A 26,621-nucleotide genomic window follows, 5' to 3' on the forward strand; every position below is an offset into this window, starting at 1 on the left:
GAAGGGAAGAAAGGGCTGCTCAACCTCCCAGTGGCTTCTAGCCTGAGCCACTGCAGGCATGTCCCTGCATTTCTGGGATGTCTGTCTGGGTTACAAACTGATTTAGCCTAGCTGGGTTAGAGTAACCTGAAAAGATTGAATCAATTCAGGCTTAGGCTTTTTGAATATCTGTCCCTAGCCAGGGACAACAGGAATATGAGAGAAGGTTATGTGATAGGCAGAGTGAAGTTTCAACAACAGCTAACTGAGGAAAATGATAAAAAGCTCATTCTGTAACTATCACTCACCAAAGGCTTGCTACTGCTTCTGGATTCCCAAAGCTTGATAAAACATTTATTTTCTGATATTAGAACATATTACACTCTACAGGGGTGCATCTACATGAGACATTTACTGTGCAGTTGCCTAATTAACTGTGCAGTAAACATCTCAGTATCTACATATGCACCCCTATTAGGGTGCACAACATTAATAAACTGCAGCAGGGTATTACTTGTAAATACAACTACTACTTTGCTACAGAGATTTTTTATGCACAGCAGCACATGTGTAGATGCTGCACCAGCTGGCTGGGGCACAGGGTGCTTCAGTGCAGGGCTAACTGTCAGGCACTGAACCTCAGCCTGTGCCTCAGCCAGCTACGGAGTTTATGCAATATGCTTCGGAGTTTTTTGCTTCCAGGTGCACATTCAAATGGCATGCCCACAGACAAAAAACTCCAAAGCAATAGGCCCCAGTGTTTATTCATGCACATTGATCATACGTGTAGATTATCTCTAAGAAAACTCTCTAAGAAAAATGGAGCAAGGGAATTTATTAGGAGATACAAAGGAATCTTGCTGCTTTGGGCAATGTTTTTTCTGTTCACTTACCTGTCTGACCAAGAAACCTCATAGCAATGTAATCATATATTGCACTTACCCAAATACAAGAGTAGGATTTTTCCTCAATCAGAATGAAGAAAAAAGCCCCTCATCTTAACTTTTCTTACAAGGAAACCTCATTAAATACATTGTTTATCATTAAACTGCTGTCAAAAGCAGTATGTGCTCAGTAATGGAAACCAGCTATGAAGTTGCTTAAATGTAGTCAATACTGAGCATAACTATAAAACACATGGCCCATATTGGGCAATCACACTGGTAGGAACCTACTACAAGGATAGATTAATGCAGAACCCCAACTCTTATTCAAGTCATGGTGAGTCAATACAGTGAATAAATTTTGACTTATTCACTCCCACAGCTGAGCTGGGCCTCTTTCCCATTTCCAATGGTTCCTGTTTTTTTCACTAGCCCTACCTGTGCCCCAAATAGTTCACCCAGAATCCCTCTATGAGACAGAACTAGAGCAGGTTACCCTGTACCTCATCTACATCTACATGCAGGGTTTGTGATGAGAACACATGGTTCTAGTCATGAATGGTGGGGGGAGGGGGGTAATTAGCATGAGGATTCATAGATTATAAGGCCAGAAGGGGCCTTGGAAGATCATCAGGTCCCGCCCCCTGCACCAAGCAGGAAAGCTAACTCGGGGTCAGGTGACCCCCAACAAGGTGACTGTCTAGTCTCCTCTTGAAGATTTCCAGGGTAGGTGATTGCACCACCTCTGGAGCGAGTTTATTCCACAGTCTGGACACCCTGAATGTGAAGAAGTTTTTCCTAATGTTGAGCCTGAATCGGTCGTCCAGGAGGTTGTGGCCATTACTCCTAGTTTTCCCCTTGGGTGCCCTGGTGAACAGTTGCTCACCAAGCCCTTGATGTACTCCCTTAGTGTAGCAGTAAGCTGCTACCAGGTCCCCACTCAGCCTTCTTTTCTTCAAGCTGAAGAGTCCCAGATCCCTCAGCCCTTCCTCGTATGGCTTGTCATAGTTTCATAGCTGGCAGGGTCGGAAGGGACCAAAGCAGATCATCAAGTCTGACCCCCTGCCATGGGCAGGAAAGAATACTGGGGTCAAATGACCCCAGCTACGTGATTGTCTAGCCTCCTTTTGAAGACCCCCAGGGTAGGAGCAAGCACCACTTGCCCTGGAAATTGGTTCCAGATCCTAGCCGCCCTGACTGTGAAGTAGTGCCTCCTGATGTCTAACCTGAATCTACTCTCAGTCAACTTATGGCTGTTATTCCTTGTTACTCCTGGTAGTGCTCAGGGGAACAGGGACTCTCCCATTGCCTGCTGGTCCCCCTTGGCAAGTTTATAGATGGCCACCTTCTCTTGTGGAGGCTGAACAGGTTCAGGTCCCGTAGCCTCTCCTCATAGGGCCTGCCCTGCTGCCCCCGATCATGCGAGTGGCTGATCATTCAGGTGGCTCGTAAGACTCTGATCATACGGATGGCTCTTCTTTGGACTCTCTCAAGCTTGTCCACATCCTTGTTAAAGTATGGTGCCCAGAACTGGACACAGTACTCCAGCTGTGGTCTCACTAGTGCCGAGTAGAGCGGAAGAATCACCACCTTGGCTTTGCTGGAGATGTATCAATTGATGCATGCCAGAGTATTGTTTTCCTTACTGGTTACAGCATTGCACTGCTGGCTCATATTCATACTGTGGTCTATTATTACTCCCAGGTCCCTTTCATTTGTGGTGCTAGTCAGTTTGGTGCTGCCAAGCCTGTAGGTGTGTTGGGGATTGTTCATCCAGAGGTGGAGCACTTTACATTTCTCAACATTGAATTTTATTGGGTTCTGATCTGCCCAACTTGCTAGCCTGTCTAGGTCTGCCTGTATCTGTAGCCTATCTTCAAGCATGACCACGCTTCCCCAGAACTTGGTGTCATCCATGAATTTGGTCAGTGAGCTCTTCACTCCTACATCCAAATCTTTAATCCAGTCAGATCATTTGGTGGGGGGGGAGGGGGGGCATATCTGGAGTATACTAACACATTTAGAAATAGTGACTATGGGGTCATTGTGACTTAAAACACTGAGTCTGTGGGGGGTACAGCCCAACAAGTGCTATGGTAAATCATGAGCTCTTTAGCTTTGGACTAATATTATGCATAGTTTGTACTATGTATAGCTAGGTACAAAAGTGCTGCTTAAAAGTGTGGTTATGGAGTACCTGTGCTAAAGCTTGCAGCAGTTTCAGAAAGGGTAAAATACATCAATCATGGATAAACTAAATGACTACAGGCATGTTTATTTCAAAGTGAGTTTTTCAAATTTATCCCTTACTTCCATGTGCTCAGGGAGAGCAGAGTCTGGCAGTAAAGGGGGTGGGGGGTAGGGAATGTGTTGCAGGAAGAAATGTGAGGGAAGGGGGCCACCTGAATCCCCCAGATTTATTTTCCCTGGTGTAGCAGTGAGAGGGGAACAAATTCAAGCCAAACTTCCAACAATTAGATTCTATACCTGGAAAATAATAACAAATGTATATATTTTCCATATATAAAATCTTATTATTGGGGAGTTGTCCTAAATTCAGGATCATCTTATATTTTAGTAAATATGGCAGGTTGTTTGTATATTCAGGATATCAATAATTTTCATGATTCATTTGATCTATCATTCACACCATTTCTGAAGGAAAAACAATGTTCTGTTTGATGGCTGGTTAATTTTGAGTCCCCATTTCACCCTTCACACTGCAAGTTTAATGAAGAAAATTTAAGGAATGTCTATACTCACCATTTCACAGATTTGCAGAGTTTTGTGTCAGAGGGCTGCATTTTTTTCAAATTTCTTCCTAAATCCTAATATTGGTGAATAGATCATTTCTATTTTAAGTCTTAGAAAATTAAAGCTCTGAAAATGCCTACGCATTTTATATATGCATTTTAGAAAGTATATGGCCACTTTAAACATTGCCATATCTCAAGTATTGCAGAGATATAGTATCATCCACTCATTTTTACCTATTTTTCAATTGCCTAAAATGTCATGTAACTATGTGAATTTAGCTCTGATTAAATTCATTTTGGTTTGAATGAGGTGCCAAACTTTAGCTCTTGGACAGTTTTTAATGTAGGGCTGAATGCTGAAAAGGTTGGGCAAATTTGTGTAAGTGGTCAGTTTTCATTCTGGTACTGTAAAATAATTTGACTAGAATAGACTAATGTATTGTAGCTACTATTGTTTTCTCAGGAAGCTCTAATATGGTATCTGTACCCCAAAATGTTCAAAAGTAACCTAAAGAATGGGCAGACCAGATCAAATTAAATAAATAAATAAAATGACCTGGACCCCAGAAAAATTTGATCAAGATGTAAAACATTTACTTTAGTCATTTAAATTCTTACCCTTCTGTATGGCTTGCCCCTCATTAGAATTTTGAACTAGAATTGTTAAATCAATATATATTAAGACCTTCAGATAGCAGGCATGGTAGAAGGGCAAAGTCTAATTTATTGCAAAAAGAAAGGGACCTTTAAAGAAAACCACTGGCACAGAACTGAGTGGAGGCCTTGGCTGTGGAAGGGGATCTGCCTGTTGCAGAGACTTGGTACTCTGAACTTGTGTGTTGATTTTGAGATTAATTACATGGTTGGAAGCCTCTTAAGGCAAGTAAATTGTAGCTGTCTTTTAAGACATTGAATACATATAAATATTTAGAGAGAGATTTTAGTTATACATGATAGAGCTACAATTTCAGATGATGAAAATAACTTCTAATATGTGGCTCTATAGCACTGCCTATTCTGCTATATTGTTATAGCATGGGAGGGAGAAAAGATAGAGTGAAAGTTAAGAGAACATTCTGTATAATATGTTACACCCTATCACTCTCAATCAAGCTTTCTCTATTTTTCCAGACTTATTTCTGAGTCATCTGAATATCTGTCACCAAACATTAGAAGAAAAAAACAGAGGAAGTTAATTATAAAGTTTATGGGTCAACAAACAGTTTTCAGTTCGAGATTGCACTGCTCCTGTTCCTTAGTGTTTCCTAAATTGTCCTTTTGTGACATCTCGTATGGGCAGAAACTTCAAACTATTTTCAGCTCATAATTAGTAGCCAAATCACAATACTGATACTTATCTACAACAAGATGTTAGAAACATTTTTTTTGAAAGTATAATCCACTGCTGTCCCACAAATTTAATCATACCAGTGCCTTTCACCATACCTACATTGTTAGGGACTGGAATTAAGAAAGCACACTCCCACCCTCTCTTCCATTCCTCATACACCACATTCCAGGAAAACGCCACATCTTTTTAGCAACCCCTTTTTTGGCAAGCCCTCTGAGCATGACCAACACCTGTCAGTCTTGGGTGCACTCCTGAGAGCAACTATAAGAGAGTTTTTTTTTCTTCATTTAGCATCTATAGTGTGGGAAGTGTATCTTTTCACAGCAACACTCCCTAGCAGTGTCCAGTATGGTATGGATATGCCCTCTGATTTTCCAAATAAAATAGGCTTTTAACATCAACAGATGTACAAAAGAAAGCATAAGAGAAAACCAAAGCAAGAAAAAAATTAAATGACTCCTCTGAGATTTGTTGCAGCTATGCTGTAAGCTTAGTCACACAAGGAAAACCTTGAACTGCCACTCTGAAGATGGCTTTCCTTAATGCTCAGCTGCTATGTAGTTCTGTCAAGGCTACCTATGAGCTATCATTGCTTTCTCAAATCCATTCTCTTGGCTTGTCCCCCAAAATTCAGACCAATCCCCATTTGATCTTTAGTTAGGAAAAAGAAATTATCATTTAGTATAACTTAGTTAAAAGGTGACTTGTTAAATTATCTTTACAATTAGGTTGCCTAAGAGCATTGTAACATGTTTTTATGGCCTTTTCTTTTCTTTTTGATTTTTTTTTTTTTTGTTGAGGAGGGAGTGCGGGGCAGGGGTTTGAGGGCTTTGTGGTTCCATTGTTTGCAGTAGGCTTTGGATAGTTGACCTGGGGGGCACTTCCAGGTTAGGGAAGTGCCTGTTCATCACCCTGTGAATTTCCATTGTGCTGTTTTATCACTGTGTCCTTACTCTCTCTTTCATTCCAGAGGGAAACTTTAGCAGTCTGCCAAAATAACTGGCCACAGGATCATTCTAAGTGTAGGTTCACGTTGCCACCAATGCAGTAGCAGCTTCTTTGCTAGGAGTGCATGGGAGCTACAGAGCATTTCTTGTCAGAAGAGAAGTTAGTCTATGACCCATGTTTCCATGTGGATAAGGAAAGAAACTCCCCAACTCATTGGGAGAGGAATGGGGACAGTCTCTTTTGTGTTCCCTTTCCCAATGCCCATCCACTTTCTCTAAGACTTGATGCCTTGACCTTAAAGTCCATTCTCATTCTCCGATTTATTTTGTCAGTTGATATAATTAGCCTGGTAGCTAGAGGGCTGTGCTACACTGCTGAAAGTTCAGGATTCAGCCCCTGAAAAATTCTCAAAAGGCAAAAGAAATTGCTGCAGCTGGTGAGGCTAGAATTTGTTTTTACCTTCAGTCCTATTCCTCTCCCTCACTTTAAAAAGAAAACTTTGAAAAACTAAGTGAAAAGAAATCTGTATAGGTTGCAAGGTTAAGCACATGGAAAATAGGAAATGTGCAGATTTAGATAGCTTACACAACCTTAATTCTTTGGTTTTTCATTGGCCCCTTGCTTCATTCAGTTCAGAGTGGATAGATGGGGGCATGGGCAAATGTAAACATTTTATTTCATAACTTTGACTATTTGATTTTCAGCCTGAATAACATTCCTATTTGGAAAGGTATTTATATTCTCAATGATTTCAAGAATAATCTAGTACTTTGTCTTATATACACAATACCATATATTATATATATTTTTTGTTATTTATGTATTATAGTACTATATTAGTATATAAGTATACAGCTAGGAGTGAAGGTAAAATAAAACAATACTGCTGTTTATTAATAGGTCCAGGTAACAGGCTTGCCTTTCAGGGCTGGGTCTCAGTGCCAGCTGTGCACCTGTTCTGGGGTAAACCCCCACCTCACTCTTCTGCCATGCTTTGATAAACATAATATGAATATGACTTCTAAGGTGGGTGGCTGCCCATTATTCCACCTCTTTATAACAAGGGTCTAAGTATACACTCTGACCTCCCCTTACATGTGTCCCATGCCTCACAGCTGTTTCTGTGTCACGTCGGACCAGGGTCCTCCAAACCATCCCCATAGCTCCTGCCCTTGCTTCCAAGATGTTCCAGGAGCACCACAGCCTGATGTTGCCTCCTGGCCTGCTCAGCACAGACTGCTCCTTCTCTCTCTGAGGGCCTGGGTTAAAATAGAGGCTGCTCCACCCCCTCAGCCAATCCAAGGGTCCTCCTAGGGTCATGTGCTAGCCTTGGTGAGGCTAGCACCCACGTGCCGGCTGCTCCACTGCTAACTAGAAACCTTGTAGTGGCAGGCACTGCAGGTGCCACAGTCCATCTTAAGAAGAGTCTTTTATATAATGTTGCGATAATTGAAACAAATCTTTTAAATAAATCATACTGATTTTAGGTGGGTAGTAACATCTAAAATGGCTCTGAGTTTCAGAAGGTATTTTCCTTGAGAATTTATTTTTAAAAAAGAACCCCTCTAAGACATTTCAGTTTGTGCACCTAAAAATGAATCACCCAAACACAAGTCACTTTTGAAAATCCTGACTAGGCTCTTCTTTTAAATATTCATATTTCATGTATTTATATTCAATGATATATATAAATATTAATTATATTTCTTCACAGAGTATCTGGCAAGTTTATTAGCCTTCTCCTTTACCAGTGTCAGTATTGAGACAAAGCATAATTTTTCTAAATAAAATATCACAAATAATATTTTTGTCTCTTTAAGTAGAAAGAAGTCTTGCAAAAAATGTCTCCTGAAATCATCAAACTAAGGAGAAGGATTGAAAGCCAAGCAGGAATTCATATTTGTTGAAAAGTGAAAATATATATTATAATTTCTTCCATATATCATGCACTTCTTTCCCAAAAACGTGCTGGAAATTGAAGTGCTGAGTATATGCAAGAAATATGGCAAGAGCAGGTTCTGCCACTTACTGTGTGAACCCCAAAGTAAAATCTGCAGTGATCCATAGGCAGGGAGGGGAACAATGAGCAGGTTGAACTCCTTAGCTGTTGCTACTCAGTTATTCACTACAAGGAAATATCTTTTTTTCTTCATTCTACCTTTCAAAAACAAGGTATGTATTATATTCCAGGGCATGTTGCATGTAATACAATATGGTATTTACATTAAAAATATATAGACACGTATATCTCCCCTTACCCCATCCTCCAAAAATCCTCTACTGTTTAATTCCTTCCATATCTGTAGTCTTCCATACATGCAATCAAACACGTATGTTCCAGTGCACAGTTTTAAGTGGGCCCCTAATGATCAGCTTACACAGCACATATGCTTTATCCTTTACTTAAAGTGCACTCCAAGGCACATGTTTGAGAAAGTGTGCATATTTCTTATCACTCATCCCTGTCTCCTTTTCTTTCTATTAAGAAAATAATACTGTTACAACAGATGCTAATGTCATTTCTCACAATTTTTGTGTTAGACAGAACATTAGTTTATTGCCAAAAAGATTTATTATCTTAATGCTCTCAGATAAAGGAATATAAGCTCTAGGAAAGGAAATAGCTTTTAATAATTTCTATGTCTAATGCAAGTAGGACACTACAATGAGGCATTGCACTCATTGCTGTCAAAAGTTAGAGCAGTCTAAGATTCCAGGTTCTGTTTCTAATTATATTTAGAAATGTGTATATTTACGTTCCAGGATGGTAAATTTGTTTTAGAACTCAGTGTTGATATAGGAAGTATGCAAGAGGACATTGTGAAACAATTCACTTGGGAAAAAAGTAATCAAATCCCTTCCCAGAATAGAATCCTGCCAGGCCAAATCTGTCTTGTTCTGCTATCTGGTACCATGTAAACCAGTACAGCCTGTTCCATGGTTGAGTTGTCTGTGACTAAACTGGCACCCCCACCTGGACTTGCCTGGGTGAGGAGTGTGTGGACACCCAGGAGGACTAAAGACAAGACCTGTCAAAGGGCAGATGAGTTTCCTGCAATCCAACATCCATCCATACCTGGAAAGGAGATAGGCACCACTAGGTCACTGCTTGAAGAATCACCAATGATGCAAAGTAACTCAACTAACTTCAACAAAGTGTAGGAGGGTTGTTACAGCGTCTAAGGCAGAGCTTTCCAAACTTTTCATGTTGGTGACACACTTTTTAGACATGCATCATTTCGCGACACAGTAATTCAGTTCCAGGGGAGGGGCCAAGGGAAGCAGACGCAAGTAAGGGAGCTCTGCGGTGCCCTTCCGCAAAATTTTCTGCATTTCGCGCGACACACCTACACACTGCCGCCGACACACTAATGTGTCGCGGCACACAGTTTGGAAAGCTCTGATCTAAGGTGTTGCAATGGTCACAGCGGCCTTGGGAATAACTTGACTTGAAAATAGAGTTCCTTAGCAATTTAAAATTCAGTCCTCTCATTCTTCTCCCTTTTCTTTCAGTTTTGATTAATGAAAATAATTTATTTTCCCTTTGTCTCTCAATGTTATATATGTTTTTGGACTACTTGACTTTTGGTGACTTTTTCTTTTTGCTGATTTTTCCCCTCTTCCAAACGTGCAACATAAAAACAGAAGGTGTGGGAAAGTCATTGCTTTCCTGTTTAATTCCCCTCCATCCTTTCTCAGATATCACAGTTTTGTGTTTTATTTAATTTGTTAAATTATCTTATCTCAATCTTGCACCATACAAATGATATCAAAACAGTCTCTCAAATAGATGATAAGCTACCTTGAAAAGGCCTCTACTGTCAAGCATTAAAATACGTTTTTTATTGCTTTTATTGAAAATTAGTTTGAAAATCTCTAAAAGCTTCTGGCTCAGTTGATGATTTACTCTGTCTTCCTGAAAAAGAGCATAAAGGTATATAAGGTGTTTCTTTTATGCTACCTTGACAACTCTTTGCATCAGAGATAGCAATTCATGCCAGAACCCTCTTCATAACTGCTGCTTCCCATGTCATGTGTGAACAGAAAGTGGGCAGAGCCTTAGTTAATGCCATCAACTTCATTCAATTGTTAATGTGTGCCAAAGAAAGTACACCGCAGCATGTATTAGGTTGCTTCCAGGTATCCTCCTGCAAAATGGGAGACACCTTTTGAGAAAATCAAATCTACTTCCTGGCCTATCCTAGGGGCTTGTGGCAAAGTCATAATGGTCCCTTGTAGGAGGAGGTAATATTTTACAGTAAGGCCTCTAGGTAATAAAAAGATGCAAATGAACAAAAAATCCATCTATTTGTTTTGCTCTTAGCTGGGTCTGCCCTGAAGAAACTCCTCTGCGAAAATCAGTAGTGACAGACATCAGACTATTCTGAATGTATGTAGATGGGGAGGGGGTAATTTCTTGCTGCTGCTCCAACATTTTTCTCACTTCAGAATTCTGTGCCTAGTGGTGCAGAACTGAAAAGGCTAATTATTGCCTGACACTGAATGCTTTTTCACGCCCACCCATCCGCCGTTGTTGGCCAAACCTCTCTGTGTACTGGATAGTATTCTGGTAATAGAGTAGTGCAGCAGGAGTCTGCACTGCCTAATGAACAGTGCAGCCTGCATACTCTAATGGTGCACCAGGGAGCTCTGGGAAGAATTTTGCCTCTTTCTTTCCTAAACTCTTCCCCTAAACAGCTGCCTAAGATGATCCCATGTGTACTTTGTATATAAGTATATATATATATGAAAATGTCATACTTCATATAATTTTGTCCCTTATTTGAAGATGCAGGCTGTGGAAAAAAAATGACACTAATAGTTCAAATTTACAGGGTTCTCCCTCTGAGAACTGTTGTTTCTGACCTTTTATTTCCTACTCTTGAGGAATTCAACTGATGTTCAATACACAGTTATTATCAAGGAAGATAACACTACAAGTATAATTTCTATAGCAATATTTTAATTTTAAAGTATATGTAGGCTCAAGACAAAGACACTTTGCCAACATGGCCCTTAATGTTACAAACCATGGGGACCTTACATACGAGATAATGTAGCAGTCACATTAAATGTTTTCTCAAAACACTATTTGGAGGTTTTATTCTTTATCTTAGAAGCACTGTTTTACATGATTAGTCTCCAAAATAATAATGTACCTGTAGAAATTAACCCAAATATGTAACCTTACATATAACCTTAAAGTCAGAATCCAAACAGAATATGTACTGCTATAGCAGGGCAGCTGAAACCACAATCAGTAAAATCCTCTATACACTTGATGGTAAGCCCGACCCTTTAAGCTAACTCTTTGTCCTGTTTTTAAATTTAATTTTTCACTATACAAGTCTCATTAATTAAATAGTGACAGCAGCTTCAGCTAGCAACACTTTTCCCCCCGTAACGCTCCTTGAGCAGGGAACCTTTCATTCATAATTTTTCTTCTGGCTCACTAAGGCGAAGTCTATATTATGGGCCTGAAACGAAAGGTTCCAAAACTAGTCACAACCAAGAGTTACTTTAAATAGCTTGAAAATGCATAGATTCTCCTCCCTATCTCCCTTATTTTTCTTTTCCTCTAGTTTGTTTATTTTTTAACAACATTATCAGAAAGTTCCCAAATTCAGGCGCAAACGCACACTTTTCTCTCTTGCTCCATTCCATAGCACCCAGCAGCCTTTGTTACTGCCCATTCCATTTAATTAACATCAATGAGAATGTAGTCATCCCTCCCTTTGTGGTTAAGTCTTTTCAAGATTGATGAACTGTGTGTTAAACTAAAAGGACTGCTGGTAAAAATGGAATATAATTTTGTTAAAAAATGATTTGTTCCTAATTAGTGAAGGGGTCATATCAGGACCTAGCAGAACCAAGTTCAACTAGAGAACAGTAGGCCAAAGAGATCTCGCAATGCAGTGTTCCATTTTCCTTTCTCTTATTCTCACAGAGCACTTCCAGCCAATACACAGTCATCTTTTTTTTCTGTTTGCTTCCCATCAACTCACCAGCAAGATATAGCAGCAGGGAATTTGGAAGAAGAATTCTGTGTGATTTGAAGTGAAATGGGACCATTTGTTTTTTGGTCACAAACATTATATATAAGCTTCATTTGTCTCATTAAGAAACTGAATAGCAGGGACTGGTCAAAACAATATAATCAACACTACCCCAATTAAACACCAAGTCCATCCTGGGTTACGTTGTTTTTATGGCCAGCAGAAGTTGGTCTACACATCACTGTACAGTGATGTTGCTATGGCACCGTGCTTTAGTACGTCCTGTTGGAAGTACTAAAGCATGACACAGTACAGGTGGTTACCGTACTGTGCATGCAGCTCCTGGTTATATTTTGCCTCTACATGACTGTAGCGGCACACTATACTGGGGGGAGTGCAGCACAATGGAGAAATAGTTGCCAATCACGTGTAGACCCACATGATTGCTACATCACCATAGCACATCACTATGTCACTGTAGAGCTAGTAGACATGCACTGTCAAGATAACATTTTTCTTAGGGCAGACCAGCAGTCCTTATGTTTGCTGGCAGTGATCCTTCTCTCTTTTTAGAAAGGAAGATTCAGGAGCTGCAAAGAAAGCCCTATCTTGTACTCTGCAAGCTGTAGAACGGTAGCCAGGATACAAAGTGAACAAAATATGTAGTTTAGGGGGAGCTTAAATAGCAGCTTAAGGAGGCAGGGGTGAATGTCTTGTGGTTAGAAACAAAGCCTGGCCTCAGCAGAGATCAAATGCTGGTTTGAATATAAATAGTTCTGGTTAGTACTCTAGAGCTGCGAACATCTATATTATGACAACCAAAGGCAACTGAAAAGCAACCAAAATGATCAGAGGTATGGAGCAGTTGTCATATCAGGAGAGACTAAAAAGGTCAAACTGGCCAGTTTGGAAAAACTGGCTAAAAAATGGCTAGTTTGGAAAAGAGATGACTGAGGGGGAGGGAGGATTTGACAGAGGTCTAGAAAAACATGGAGGATGTAGAACAAGTGAACAGGGGTCTGTTGTTCACCAAGTCCCAGAATACTAGAACTAAGGGGCACCCATTGAAATTACTAGGAGACTGATTTAAAACCAACAAGAGAATACTTTTCTACATAACATGTAATTAATTGTGGAATACATTGCCAGTGGAGGTGGTAGAGGCAGATAACATAGGTTCAAAAAAGGGACTAAACAAATGGATGGATGATAGCTCTATTAATAGCTGTTGAATGAAACGGGGTGCTAGGGAGGATAATCGATAGATCACTATAGATATGTCTGGTTCAATGCTTTCCATCTAGAATCCACTTTTCTGCCACTGTCAGAGAGAGGATACTGGACTAGATGGACCATTGGTCTGACATTGTATGATACTTCTTGTCTTCTCATGTTCTTATGACAGACTCATTAGTAAGCGTCACTTAGCAACATTATTTTAAAGGCTTAGATATTATACCAGTCAATATTTAGTGCTACTTGATTGAAAGAAGTAACCATATCATTATTTTCTTATACACCAATAAGCACAAATGGTACCTTCATTCTGCTAGCAAGATTTTTAAAGCTTAAAAATGGACTGACGCAGTCCTGAATTACCTAACCGCATGTATTGTTAAATTAATTTTAATTTTTAAACATGTTAATAGTTCCTTGAAAAATCTCAATATATATATTCTTTTTTTCAAAGAATAAGTTTACTTATTAATGCATTGATACACTTTATATTCATATGTTAAAACAAAAAAAAATCTGAATCCCTGCTTTAAATGCAGAATTCAATTTGACCATAACTATGAACCTGTGAGTAGAATTTTTATAATACTAGGCCACAAAAAAACTTTCTCAGGAAATCTACTGGTGTACCAAATATCAATCAACCACAAATATGCAGGTTCATCTTATGCATTGGTAGGAGAAAAAATCGAAATCTTTGGGGCTTCAAATTTTAATTGAAGGGCAAAAATTGGCCCCCTAAATCCAACCATATTGGCCTAAATACTTAGTCTAATGTTTAGAGGAGCTGATCACTCAGAGTTCCCATTGACTTCAAAATGAAGTAAGTAGGAGCTGCAGGCGTTCCGCCAAGGTTGCTTATTTAAGGTCCTGATCCACTGAGGCACTTAATCATGTTAACGTTAAGCATGCGAACAATCCTGTTGAAACCATCAAAGTGTAAAATATTAGCTTTTTAGAGCTATTCTACTTCTTCATAATATACTTCAATGCTATAGTAATAGACTGAAGTTAATTCATATCCTATAATCAGATATATTTATTACAGGATTTTAAAGCAGCCTAAGGGAGTTAGGTGCCCAAGTCTTATTGAAATGCATTAAACACTGAGCACCCCAGTTTCTCAGATTCTTTTGAAAGCATCCAGTCTTGTAAGTAAGTTATATAATGAGGCTAGATAAAAGCATGCCAGAATTGGTAACTTCTGAAGTAGCAGAACAAACACAGCATACTTACAGATGTGATAGCATAGTTAAATAATGTTGGGCAGAATTTTGTTTTTCCTTTGCAGTATTATGGGCCAAATTTTCAACTCATTGAAATGACATTTCCATTGATTTTAAATGAAAACAGTTTTTGAATGCTTTGGCGCATCTGTTAAATGAGATACCTAAGATGTATATCCCTTGAGACTGAGGGAGAAAAAATCAACTTGTAAACTGTTGTGATTTGTTTGAAGCCAAAAACACCTTTCTCAGTGTGGGTCTATTTATTGTTTCAGGATGGGGAACTCTTATGCTTAGTAGTGGGAACTGAGGAATGAGATTTTCATAGTCTCAGAGAAAAGAAAAATGAATTGACTATAATTGCTGTGTCGCTAGTCTAAAGAAAATTCATGAGCAGCATACTTGCTATATAAAATTAATCCTGTTTACTCAGAAGGGACCTTATAATTCACTTATGGGTTTCCCACTTGAGTTATGATGCCTGCACCTGATGGAATAAATTCATACTCATGCTTTTCATATATTCTGTTTTTGTTTTTATTGTGAAAATAAATCTTTGATTTTGCCATTGCTCGCGTCTTGTCTTTTATAGATTTTTGTAAGTATTTACATGGTGGTTATATTAAGATCAAGAACACAAATGGACCATTGTGAATACTGAAGTGTTTCCTTTATTTGCTGCCCAAATCCCATTCCACAGAATGTTAGCAATTGGTTCCTATGCCAATCCCAAGCAGTGACAGTTGCAATAATGAATATTTGCTGCAGGGCACTGGTATGAAAATAGCACAGTGCTGCAAGCCTACGTCACCAAAAAAAATTCTTTCACATTTATACTGCCTGAATTTCAGTCTTGATTTTTAGATTATATAGTATCAAAATAGCTCTTAAGGGTTGTCATCATGTATTGCTAATAAATGCTGATTCAGTCCTCAAGTCATTCAGCTGAAATGACTTACTGATAGTGTTTTAAATCTGTTACCAGCTTTATGCTGCGCCCTCTATTAAGGATAAAAATTTGCATACAGACAGCAGAACCATAATATATTCAAAGATCTGCATGCTTGTTAACTTGGCAGATTAGGGGAAAGGGATTTTAGTTTCCTCTTTTTCAGCTTACTTGACAGATTTTAGCATGTTTCTACCTTAATCCTTTAAAGACAATTCTAAAGTTGGCATGATGGAGAGGGTCGTTATAGCTTTAGATATGTTGTGATTTTTCTACTCTGAACAAAAAGTGTACGTTGAATAGCTTTTTTGCTTATATGTTTTGGCATCATTTATAAGCTTTTATGTATGAAATGTATTTGTTATTACAATAGGATGACTTATTGTAAGGTGTGTAACTATGATATATGCAGTGAACACTGGTATTTGCTATCCATCACTAGCCATGCTGGTGGCATTTGGCACACTTAGTTTAATATGTGGAAAGGGGCTTGCTTTGAAGCATATTTATTAAAGTGCACTCAAATGGAATAACAGAATTTACTGTATTTCCTTTTCACTTCAAGCTAATTACATGGTGAAATGCAAGATCAACATACAGATAGGAGGTCAGACATTCAAGGCAGAGTAAAAGCTGTAGCTATTTAAGCTTTTTATTATTCATTCCCTCAGGTTTACTCATGCATGGAGTATGCCTTAAGAAATGTTGATCTATATTATGCTAATGACATACTGATCCTTGTACCTGAAAGCTAGCAGTTAAGATGGATATAAATATCTAATATCCTGTAAAATTAGGATAAGTACCAATCTTACCATCACTCCATGAAGAGATAATTTTCCCCCCTCTGTGATGTTTTCGAATTCCTTTTAAAACAACAAGATACATTGGCTAGAGCCACTGTTCAATAATTTTGAGATAAAGTAACTGAAGTTCTTTAAGTGGTGGGGAGTAGTGCTTTCAGTAGGCATTTAATGAGACTAACTTTGTTGCAGTATTCAATAAAAGGCAAATCAACATCAACTCAGTGAAGATAAACTGGCTTACAAGCATCCAACTTCCACAGTTACGTCAAATTGCAGTAGCTCTTTGGAAGTTGTGAGCACTCCTGCCAACCACACTCCAACCTCAGTTCCAAAATGAACTGTATCTGGAACAGGCTCATAGCATCATTCAGGAAATGTTCATTATGCAATAAGACTGCCTGCATGAGTATTGTATTCTCTGATGGTACTACTGGGAAGGAAAAAAAGGCTTTTGTCATGTCAGCTAAGTATTGAAGTGTAGTAAGTATATTGTCTCAGTCATGGTCTTACCAAAAGGTATTTTTCTGAACCAGTTCTGGAGATAGGATTCTCCCAAATGCACTAAAGGAGAAAGAATATCCAGAACCCTAGATTCTGACACTGGTTCCTTGGTTAGCATTAATTTTGTATCCACATTTCCAGGAATAGTCTAAAAAGACCTATCAATTAGAGACTTATTATACCCTTTGCAACAAAAATTTGAATAAGGTTATTTTGGATCTGTCCATAAATCATGTATTTAATCAGACACACTTTTTTTTATTTCAGAAAAGCAGAAATACGATATGTAAGAGTTAAGTATCTACTTTATTAGCCCAAGATCCTATGTTGATTTCCTAGAAATAGAAGAACTGCACAAGCATTTGTAGAAATATAAATATCTACATGTTATAGTTCTCAGCATACACGCTCCATGCACCCAAGAGCAACTGTTTGACCTATGTAAGAGCTAGCAACCAAGAAAAAACCTTACGGATGTGGGAAGTGTGATGGGAGAAGTTTCATGCTTTATTTTCTCTTCCATATTTTCACTTCTCTCATTTTTCCTTTGTTGCTGGTCTCATGAACAGCAGCTTGCTTCTGGGTTTTGCCATTGTTGTGTATGAAGAAATCAACTCTCCAAGTCTTTCCCTGCCTGCTGTCCTCTGAAGCTGATGAATGCACTGCAGTCTTAGTCAAAAAAGAAACTTCTGGGTGGAAGAATGGGCAAGCACACACACATGGTCTTGGATTCATTGTTGTAGTGTCAAGCTGGATAGTTACAATCATTACTGTATTGAGCCACCTCAAACATCATGAGGACAGACAAAGCAAACTTAAAAGGTCAGGGTCCTCAGAAAGGTAAACACCAAGAGTGTTAATGACTGCTGGCCATACTCCAGTTAAAGTCCAGATTAATAGCCCAGATTCTATTCAACCTGTTAGGCATGTAAATAAATTTAGGTATCTAGATACAATCCTACTCCATGCTGCTCAAGTCCCTGAAATAAGTAAATGCAGATCAGTGGGTTCTTCTTGCTCCTGTTTTTATGACTCAACTTTAATGCACACATAGGCTAAGGAAAGAGATAGGGACAGAAATTATGCATAAACCTGTATAAATTATTGGAAAACAGTTCAAATCTGTAACACAACAGAAGTTCAGTACACATAAACCACTTTCAAAATGGCCAAAGCCATTTTAAGACATACCTGGATGGATGTAGTATCAAACTAAACTGATTTAAGTTAAATAGGTTTATTGAACTTCTGTCCCAGATCCCCTCCAGATTCAGGTTAACTCACAATCTCCCAGCCTCCCAGGATGTTTTGCAGCTCCCCTGCAAACTGCCCATAGGTTGGACAGGCTAGCCTTGGGCCAAGAAATCTGCTCTAGCCAAGCAGGGAGACATGCCATAGCATCCCCCAGCTTCTGGCCTGGGCAACTGTAAGCATGTAACTTCATTTCTGGAATCAGAAGTGAATGTTCACTTGCTTATTGGTTCAATCTATGCAGCTTATACTAACATGTGAAGATAGACTCAATTCAGCCTCTAGCTTTTTGACTGGCTGTATTTAGCTGTAAAGTCCAGTTTTATTTTGTTATCTCTCGTGTTAATTGGACTTGTGCCTATTTTCAGTGAGAACAAATGTGTTTATTAAGGTCTCTTGTAACAGGATAACTAATCATACAAAATGTTCTATGTACTGCATGTGAGTGAGATAAAGTGATGATTAAAAGCTTAACCTTGACTTGTAAGTTTTTGACGGGGTAACATTAATGCTGCATGAATGATGATTTAAATTTCAAATCTCTTATATAAGAAGGAAAGAATGGCTTACAAGCTTACAGAAGTCAGTAGTAGTTTCTTTTCTTGTTCCTATGCACTGGCCACATCTACACTACTATGCAGTTGTTACTGTATATTTACTTAGTAGTTGTATAAACAAGTATTAAATAAATGCACAGTAAACCTGTGTTACTGTGTAATAGTGCCAGCGAATGCTGTTTTTGTGATGCTACTGCACAGTAGCCTAATACACTGGCCACTAAATAGTTAATCAATTTCACTGTATAAACCAGCTGTGCCTGATGTTTTTGTCTTATGGGCCAGGTGAGTGGTGCCAGGTCTGTCTACAGGCCAGACCTGGTCCATGGGCCCGCCCCAGCATGTGTGCTGGCCCAGGCAGAGGGCAGGTCAGGGAATGATCCAGCCATGCAAGTCCAGGACCTGATTAAGCCTTGAACATCTGGACCCCGATCCAGCCATATAAGGCTTGGAAATTGGGCAGCAGGAGAATGGACCGGATTTGGTCTCTGAGCTGTGGTTGAGCACCTCAGTATAAACACTAGCAAAATAGCAAACGCACAACCACTTCCACAGACTATAGCTAACTACATAGCAGCGGACAGTGAAATATGCATTCAACTTGCTCCATAGTCTCAAAAATCGTATAACACAATTTTTTCTAAATTACAAAATCTATGTCTTTAAAAAATGCATACCATCTTTTTTCATCCTCTGATTTGGTCAGAAGACTGAATTTAATGAGGTCTAATTGCCTGGAGATGTTAAAACTGAGCCATTTTTTTAGATATACTGAATGTGTGTGCAAAAATAAACATGCAAACCACTTTTTATGGGAGAAAAGGCAATCTACTTTGTAGCACAAAATTGGGAAAATGATTTTTTTTCCCTCAGACTTTCCCAGATGATTCTCTTTTATATACAAGAACAGGTTTTTATAATGAAAGTGGCTATGTAACCTTATAAGAGCATTTTGTACCCTTGTAAATGCAGACATACCACAATGAGTAAAATTATTTCAGGTTTATTTGTGGTCTGATTGAAACCAGATCCTGTTTCTGGAATTTCACAGTCCAGTGAATTGACTTAAACAGGGTCAGATACCCTTAGGATACACAGATAAATAGATCTGTGCATCTTTTGGAGCTTCAACTTTGTTGAACTAGATGCCTGCAAAAGAAACAAATAGCTTGTGTTATTGTTGACAAGTGTAAGACCTGATTTTGAAATGGAAATATTCTTAGTATGCACAAAGAGACAATTCTATTCATGTTAGTTTTCTGTACACTATCTGTATTTCTATTTGTAGTAAACCTCTTCTCAATTTTTGGAAGAGCTCACATCTGTGCAGTTAAATAAAATGCCATGCACTTAACATTTTTATTGATGCAAATGAATTCAAAATAGTTACTCAAGAAAAGTATGCTAATATAAATTGCGTTTGAAAATATTGAGGCAGGTTAATCAAATAAAAGGAGGAAGAAATGAAAGGATAGAAGAGAAAGGGAGAATTCTTTAAGATTAATAAAGGCAATTTATTTGCTTGCCTTACCGCACCCAGGTTCTTGTCCAAATGTATAAAGCTGACTGCTCTAATTATAATGTATGATCATATCTCCTGCTTGTAAAGGCAATTTTAGTTTCAATTCTAATGTTAGACTAAAACATCTCCATGTATGGGAGATGAATTACACTTCAATCATGTGATAACTGTGAAAACATAAATTTCAAAACAGAAAAAAGAAAGTTAATATATTCCTAGGGTTTACAGATAAAAGGGGCATCCTAGTCTACTACATTGCTAATGCAGGATTGTCCCCTACAGTACAACTTTGCTCAGTCCACTTTTGAAACCAGTAAGGGCTGTACTCCTGCCTTAGGAAAACCAACCCACCAACTCAGATACACTACTGATTATGTTATTTCCTTAATAGCATATTTTACTTTGCTGGATTTCATCCTATAACTTGTGGGAATAACTGTATACCACTCTGCATAACAATTCCACCCTCTTCCTTGTGTTTTTTATCAGCAGCATAATGGTAGGTGAGCAAGCAGGGCACAAGTCCTGGGTGCTGCCTAAGGGAGCAACCAGAACAAAACTAAGGGAATGTTTCATCCTCCCATCCCCCTTTTCCCTCAACCCCTGCTCCTTCCCTGCAAAGGCTCCAGCTCTGGCTTTGTGGAAGAGTAGAGAAGCAGAGGTGTCGTGCTGCAGTAGCAGTTGCCAAAGCTTCGCTGCTATGGGCAGCAATGTAACCCCCCTTTTTACCACCAACAAAACCGTGGGGGTGGGTTTTGGCCATTTGACATGTGTTGGTAGCAAAAAGAAGGAGACAATATCTCACTCAGCAGCAGTGAACCTTCAGATGCTGGTCCTGCAGTATCTGCAGCAGTGACCTAGGGCAAAACACTAGCAAGATATGCCCCTGTTTTCCCTTTGGATACTCATTTATATTAATCTTCAGTCTTAATTCATTGTTATTAATCATTTTTGTTACTCTTCATTACAGTTTGTTCCTTAGGTACCTGAGGGGCCCTGAACCAAAAAAGGTTTTAAGCACAATAACACTAGGAACATGTGGAGCCATGTTCTACTATTTTTATTCATATTGGGGCAGCACCTTATTCCATGGGCAGTCTCAATGAAAGAAATGGACCTATTGATGGAGAAAGATGTTATCCAGTCTGAGAAAGCATAGCAAAACTTGAGCTTTCTGTTTCATTTCAGAAAGCATTTAGAAAACTTAAGGCACCTGCTTAATTTAAGGCATATATTCAAGTCCCATTGAGTGCTTTCCTGTTTCAAGACCTTGTAGAGGAATTATCACTTCTCTGCTACATAATCTGAAATGTCTATTATCCACTTAAGAAACAGCATTGTTTTGTTTTGTTACTATATTCTATTATAATCTTATTTCTTATTCGTGGTCCAGGTTCATCCTTGGATCTCAGATAGAATAATAATTACAAATTTGTGGACAACTGTGGCGAAAGCTGTAGAATATTTGAGAGCTAAAATGTAACTCGCAGACTTTATTTTATAGAAGTAATCAGGTCATATTTCAAAGCTGTAAAAAGTAAATTGCTTTTCCCGACTGTAAATAAAAGACCCCACAATTTTAATTGATTGGATTTTTAATTTTTAAAATGACAAGTAGAGCTGGATTCATAAAAGGAGACCTAGACTTGGAGCTGCAGTGTCTAACACTTAGGCACCCTACTGCCTAGGGGAATTCAGATGCCAGAGTTAGACACCTAACTCTCCCTGTACAATGCCTGGGGAAAGTGGGTGCTTAAAATGGGATTTTAAAAGTGTGCATGTGCAAGACAGAGCTACCTAAGCTAGTCTAAAGGAAATGAAAGAGAGGGGATAGGCTCAGATCATATGTCAAAGGGAAATAGGCAACTTTCTTCCCTCAGGATTCCCAATCATTGACCCATTCCTGGAGTTTTGCCTGCACTGGGTTAACCTTTCCCATCATGATACATATTAAAGAGGAGGTGATCAAGGTGTGGGGTTTTTGTTTTGTTTTGCTTTGCTTTGAATCACCCAGCTGTTAGAGAAACAGAGTAGGATGTGAAGGATACAAAGTCAGATCACCCAGTATTTAACTAGTTAATTATTCATTCGAGCAGGGACTTAGGCTTGATTCTTCCATGTCATGCAGAAGTGCTCTGATCACCAGACTGTACTGTCAATCTCTCTTTTTTTTTTCTTTTTCTGTAGCACAGTGAATATTTTTAATACTATATGGAACAACGTCCACAGCAGAGTTTGAGAGATGTCCATCTTAGACTACCAGTAACCTGGCAATTAGGGCATTCTTCTGGGAAAATGGGTTCTGGGTTCACATTCTTGTTCAGTTCCGATACTATCTCTTAGACTTCCTGAGCAAATGCTGTAACTACTGGACTAATTGGTATAAGGAATGGGATTACTATCAGTCCTTTCCTTCTGCCTTGCCTCAAGTAAACCAGGTTTTTAGAAGGCCTAAAGAATTAGGTTTAACAGCATGCCTAGAAATGCCTAGCTTGTGAAAACTGTTGAGCTCCAGGTTTTGATTTGTTTTCTTGCTGCTGGGAGTTGCATGGTCATGCGCATGCTCTCTAGCAGAAATTTAGGTGCCTCAGAATTGTGCCTGATGGAAACTTAAGTGTCTAAGGACTTTAGTTGCATCTGTGCATATTCCAGTTTTGGATTAAATTTTCTAAGGACTTAAGAACCATATTCTTTGTAGATCTATCCCCTAAAGCTGAGTATAGGTGCCTTTTGTGTGTTAAACTCCTAAAATCAGAAAAAATCATGATAAATATAATACGCTGCACAATGTATCATTATAAATACTTTTTTTTTTAAAGTGAAATAATGAGTGTGACTTTCTACTCATCCTTGTATCTTCAAGTACTATAGAAGGATCAGGTGTATCATTTTACTGTTTGGTCTTCATCAGAGTTATTTCAGAGCCTGAAGTTTTTTAAAAAGCACAGACTATTACATTTTTTAAGTCAGATTTTTAGTAAATAGTATGTTGCAGTCATAGCACTTGACACGGACTGAGAACAAATGTAAATTGCCTGTTTACTTATAACTGCTGTGACCTCACTTACTGGATTACCTTGCATTCATACAGGATGGTCTCAGTGGTGTAATGTACCTTTGGGGTTTATAAATTCTGTATTTAGAAAGTGTTTGTAACATGCAGGGGACAGAATAAATGGTGTTCCAAAATAATGCTCTTTTTGTAAATGTACAATAGGAAATAAGAAAAAGGTCAGGTTTAGTTCATTACCGTTAGTCTAGTATCACCAGAATATTATGCCTCTCTTTGTGGTTGCAGAATTAAAATTCCAAATGAAAAAGGTCAGAACATTTATTTTGTTTCCAACTCCTCCTTTTGACTGCAGACGTTACCACAGGGACACCAGCAATATCAACAACGACAACAGTAGAAATCCGGAAGAGCAGTGTTATGACAACTGAGATCACCGCTAAAGTTGAAAAAATCCCCACAACAGCCACTAGCAGCACCACATGTCCGTCCGTGGAGACTGAGGAAGAAAAAGCAAAAAGGCTACTTTACTGTTCACTATGCAAAGTCGCTGTCAACTCCGCCTCACAGCTGGAGGCGCACAACAGTGGTGAGATTTAGCAATTTCTTTTCTGTCTCAAGAGCTCTGCAATTATCTTCCCTTGAATAGATTAGATCTCTTGCAGCAGGGGACAAAGAGGTGGCAGAAAACTGGCAATTACATGGAATTCATTAACTATTAAAGAATAAAAATGACAAGCAAAGAGTCTTTTATAATGGGAGAAAAGGAATCCTAGTGCATACAACTTACTAGTTTTCCTTCATATCAGCTTTTATTGCTTCCAAACATAATGGTGCTAAGTGACAGCTTGTGCTCTGTTACCTTTTGGTGTTCAGAGTTTGCATACTTTCATTTATGTTGAAGAGCAAATTGAATATGAATGCTAGTAGTTTGGTCAGAAATCTAACAAACAATACTGAAATAGGGGGAGAGTGCAGTGACAAGGGTTTGAATTCTTCGCTCTACCTTGGTTTTTGGTAACCATAACACAGCAGTTTTTAAACATCCTAAAGTCATGAAATCCTTTTATATCACTTCTTCTGCCACAGAACCCCTGCCCTTACCCTGTGAGCTGACGCAGAGCCAGACAACCTGGCCTAGCCATGCACTGCCTCCTAGCCCTCCGCCAGTACCACTAGTCTCTGTGCAGAACCCCTGATGACCTATTGTGGAACTGGAGGCTTCCAGGAAACAGAGTTTGGAAACCACTGTCATAATTAATTTTTTTAAGTCCCTGGCCTGAAAGACTGACAATGGCTATTGTTTGGCAGATGCTTGACTAAATATGTGCAACTTCCCCTTTCCCATAGATCATCACATTCTCACCATTGGGTATTAGAGAGACCCAAAGTCAACAAACAAATGGTTGTGAGGCAGGCATCGCCTCTATTACCTCCACTATAACAGACCTCCAAATATTTCTGGCTGCATTGGGAAACTTTCAAATCATTTCCTAATGTATATAAGAGATTAAACCAGATCTTAGGAGATAGTGTAGAGCAGAAAGAACAGAGTTTAAGAATAGGGAAGAGAAGAGCAAACATAGCTTAGGGCCTGAAACCTAGAGATAGAGATTACCTGCCAGCATCCAAATGGAAAAAAAGGTCTTAGGTTATAATCAAAAAAGAAACAATAATCTTGGCACGGCTTCAGTGCTTATTTAAAGGAACATTCTGCTTTATTGCTTCTCATGTGAAAACAGAACTTCATCAGGTTTAAGTGCTGTGCATCTTCTGGTGTAAATGCATGTGACCCCCACTGAAGTCAGTAAAGATGTACTATTTTATCACAAGGCTGAGTTTGGCCAAATGTGTTTATCATACTACAAACCTTCAAGTTTTAGGTTTCTAATGTAGTAAATACACATGCATAATAATATATTTTTCAGCCTTCTTTACATGGAAATAGTCCCTTGCCCTCATTGAGTAACCCTATGGAAGTCAATAGTGTAAGCTGGTCTTCAGCACAGAATCATAGAAAAGTTTGGTTGAATGGGACCTCCAGAGGTCTTCTAGTGCAACCTCTACTCAAGGCAGGATTATCTCTATCCATACAAGTCCTTTTCTAACCTACTCCTAAAACTGCATAATCAATTCTGCTGTACAACTACAATGCAGATTGCCCAGACACCAAAAGCACCTTAACCTGCTATGGCAAAAGCAGAGGGATGAAGACTGTCAATTTTCCAATGCTGCAAAGGCTGTTAGAGTGCACTTGAGAGATCCATGAGTAAAGATAACACAGTCTTGACCTTTTTTATTGTTTTTATGTCTACAGTTTGTTTGCATAGCTAGAAATGTAGGCAGTGCATGTCTTTTTTCATATGTTTTGGTTTCTGTCTCAGGTCATTAAGATACTTAGGAACCCGTGAAACCTCTACTCTTTGGGGACTAGGAAACTGATTATTTAATTGCAGTTTTTAAGTTTTGGCTACTTAACACAAAATATTTACCAACTCACCATGGAACAGCTACAAATCAGAGCCAACTATATATTTAATAGCTAAATCACTCGTCCTTTTCAACTTCATCTCAGGTCTTATTAGCAGCAGGATTTAATGAAAAGAAGTCACACCCATTTGACTTCACCTCAGGATATCCAGAACGTGCCACTACTTATTGATGCTGTCTGCTTCATTCTATCTCATTGCCAAAATATGCATAATTTAATAATTAAATACTCAGTAATTAATATCAAATATGAAATATTATTACTTTATAATCAAACAGATATAGGCAATATGTTCATGTTCCAAGGGTAACACATAGGACAAAACTGAGTTCTACATAACTGTTTAGAATAATTATACAGTGCAACCAACTTGCCGAAGTTATTTCTGTTTCCCATTTCTAATATCTCCAGGGACTAAGCACAAAACCATGCTGGAAGCTCGGAATGGAAGTGGAACTATTAAAGCTTTTCCCCGAGCAGGCGTCAAAGGCAAAGGGCCTGTTAACAAAGGAAATACAGGCTTACAGAACAAAACATTTCACTGTGAAATTTGTGATGTGCACGTTAACTCGGAGACACAACTAAAACAGGTACTTAAACAGCTTGTAGAATGTGAATTCTTGGCTCTTCCTTTGTTTTGCTGGGCTGAAATAGCAAGATAATCAGCACGTCATTAGTATGACAGCTCACATCTAAATGGAATTTGCTGTTTTCACCCTTTGTACTCAGGCTTTTGTTCGGTGTGTTTTGTTTTTGGTATGGTTTTCCATCACAAAAAGTGTATTTTCTCTAAAACGGTTGATTATATTCATTTTTTTAAACTGTGTTAGAATCTCTAAGCTTACAACATTACAAGTGTCTTTAAACTAACATAATTGTCAAGACTTAATAAACCCTGTCATTTTATGTGCTGCGTGATTTTTGTATTCACAGAGATGTGGAGGTGTGTGCAGAGAATATATTTACAGAACATTGATAACTGGTGTAAGAATGTGGGATGTTGCTTTTTTTTTAATATGTGTTATTCTGCAGCCAAAAACCATGACCTCCAAATTGAATTTACACCAAGTTAAAAGGCAGTCTTTGTCTCTCAGATGAACAAAGCTATTGTTCTATAAAACACTTAGTTATTTTATGTGCCTTTTGTAATTAAGCCCT

General features: G+C 38.6%; 1 protein-coding gene across 1 annotated transcript in view; it reads left to right on the plus strand.

The window, feature by feature from the left end:
• Positions 1-26,621, plus strand: part of ZNF385D (zinc finger protein 385D) — a gene marked incomplete at its 5' end in the record, with an annotated part of 118,763 nt that overhangs the window by 85,731 nt on the left and 6,411 nt on the right. The window contains 2 exons of the mRNA XM_006029054.2: positions 23,328-23,561; positions 25,875-26,053. Coding sequence (XP_006029116.1) covers positions 23,328-23,561; positions 25,875-26,053 — 413 coding nt within the window. The remainder of the gene's footprint in view (positions 1-23,327; positions 23,562-25,874; positions 26,054-26,621) is intronic.

This window comes from Alligator sinensis, unplaced genomic scaffold, assembly GCF_000455745.1.
Source record: "Alligator sinensis unplaced genomic scaffold, ASM45574v1 scaffold648_1, whole genome shotgun sequence".
Lineage (NCBI taxonomy): Eukaryota > Metazoa > Chordata > Crocodylia > Alligatoridae > Alligator > Alligator sinensis.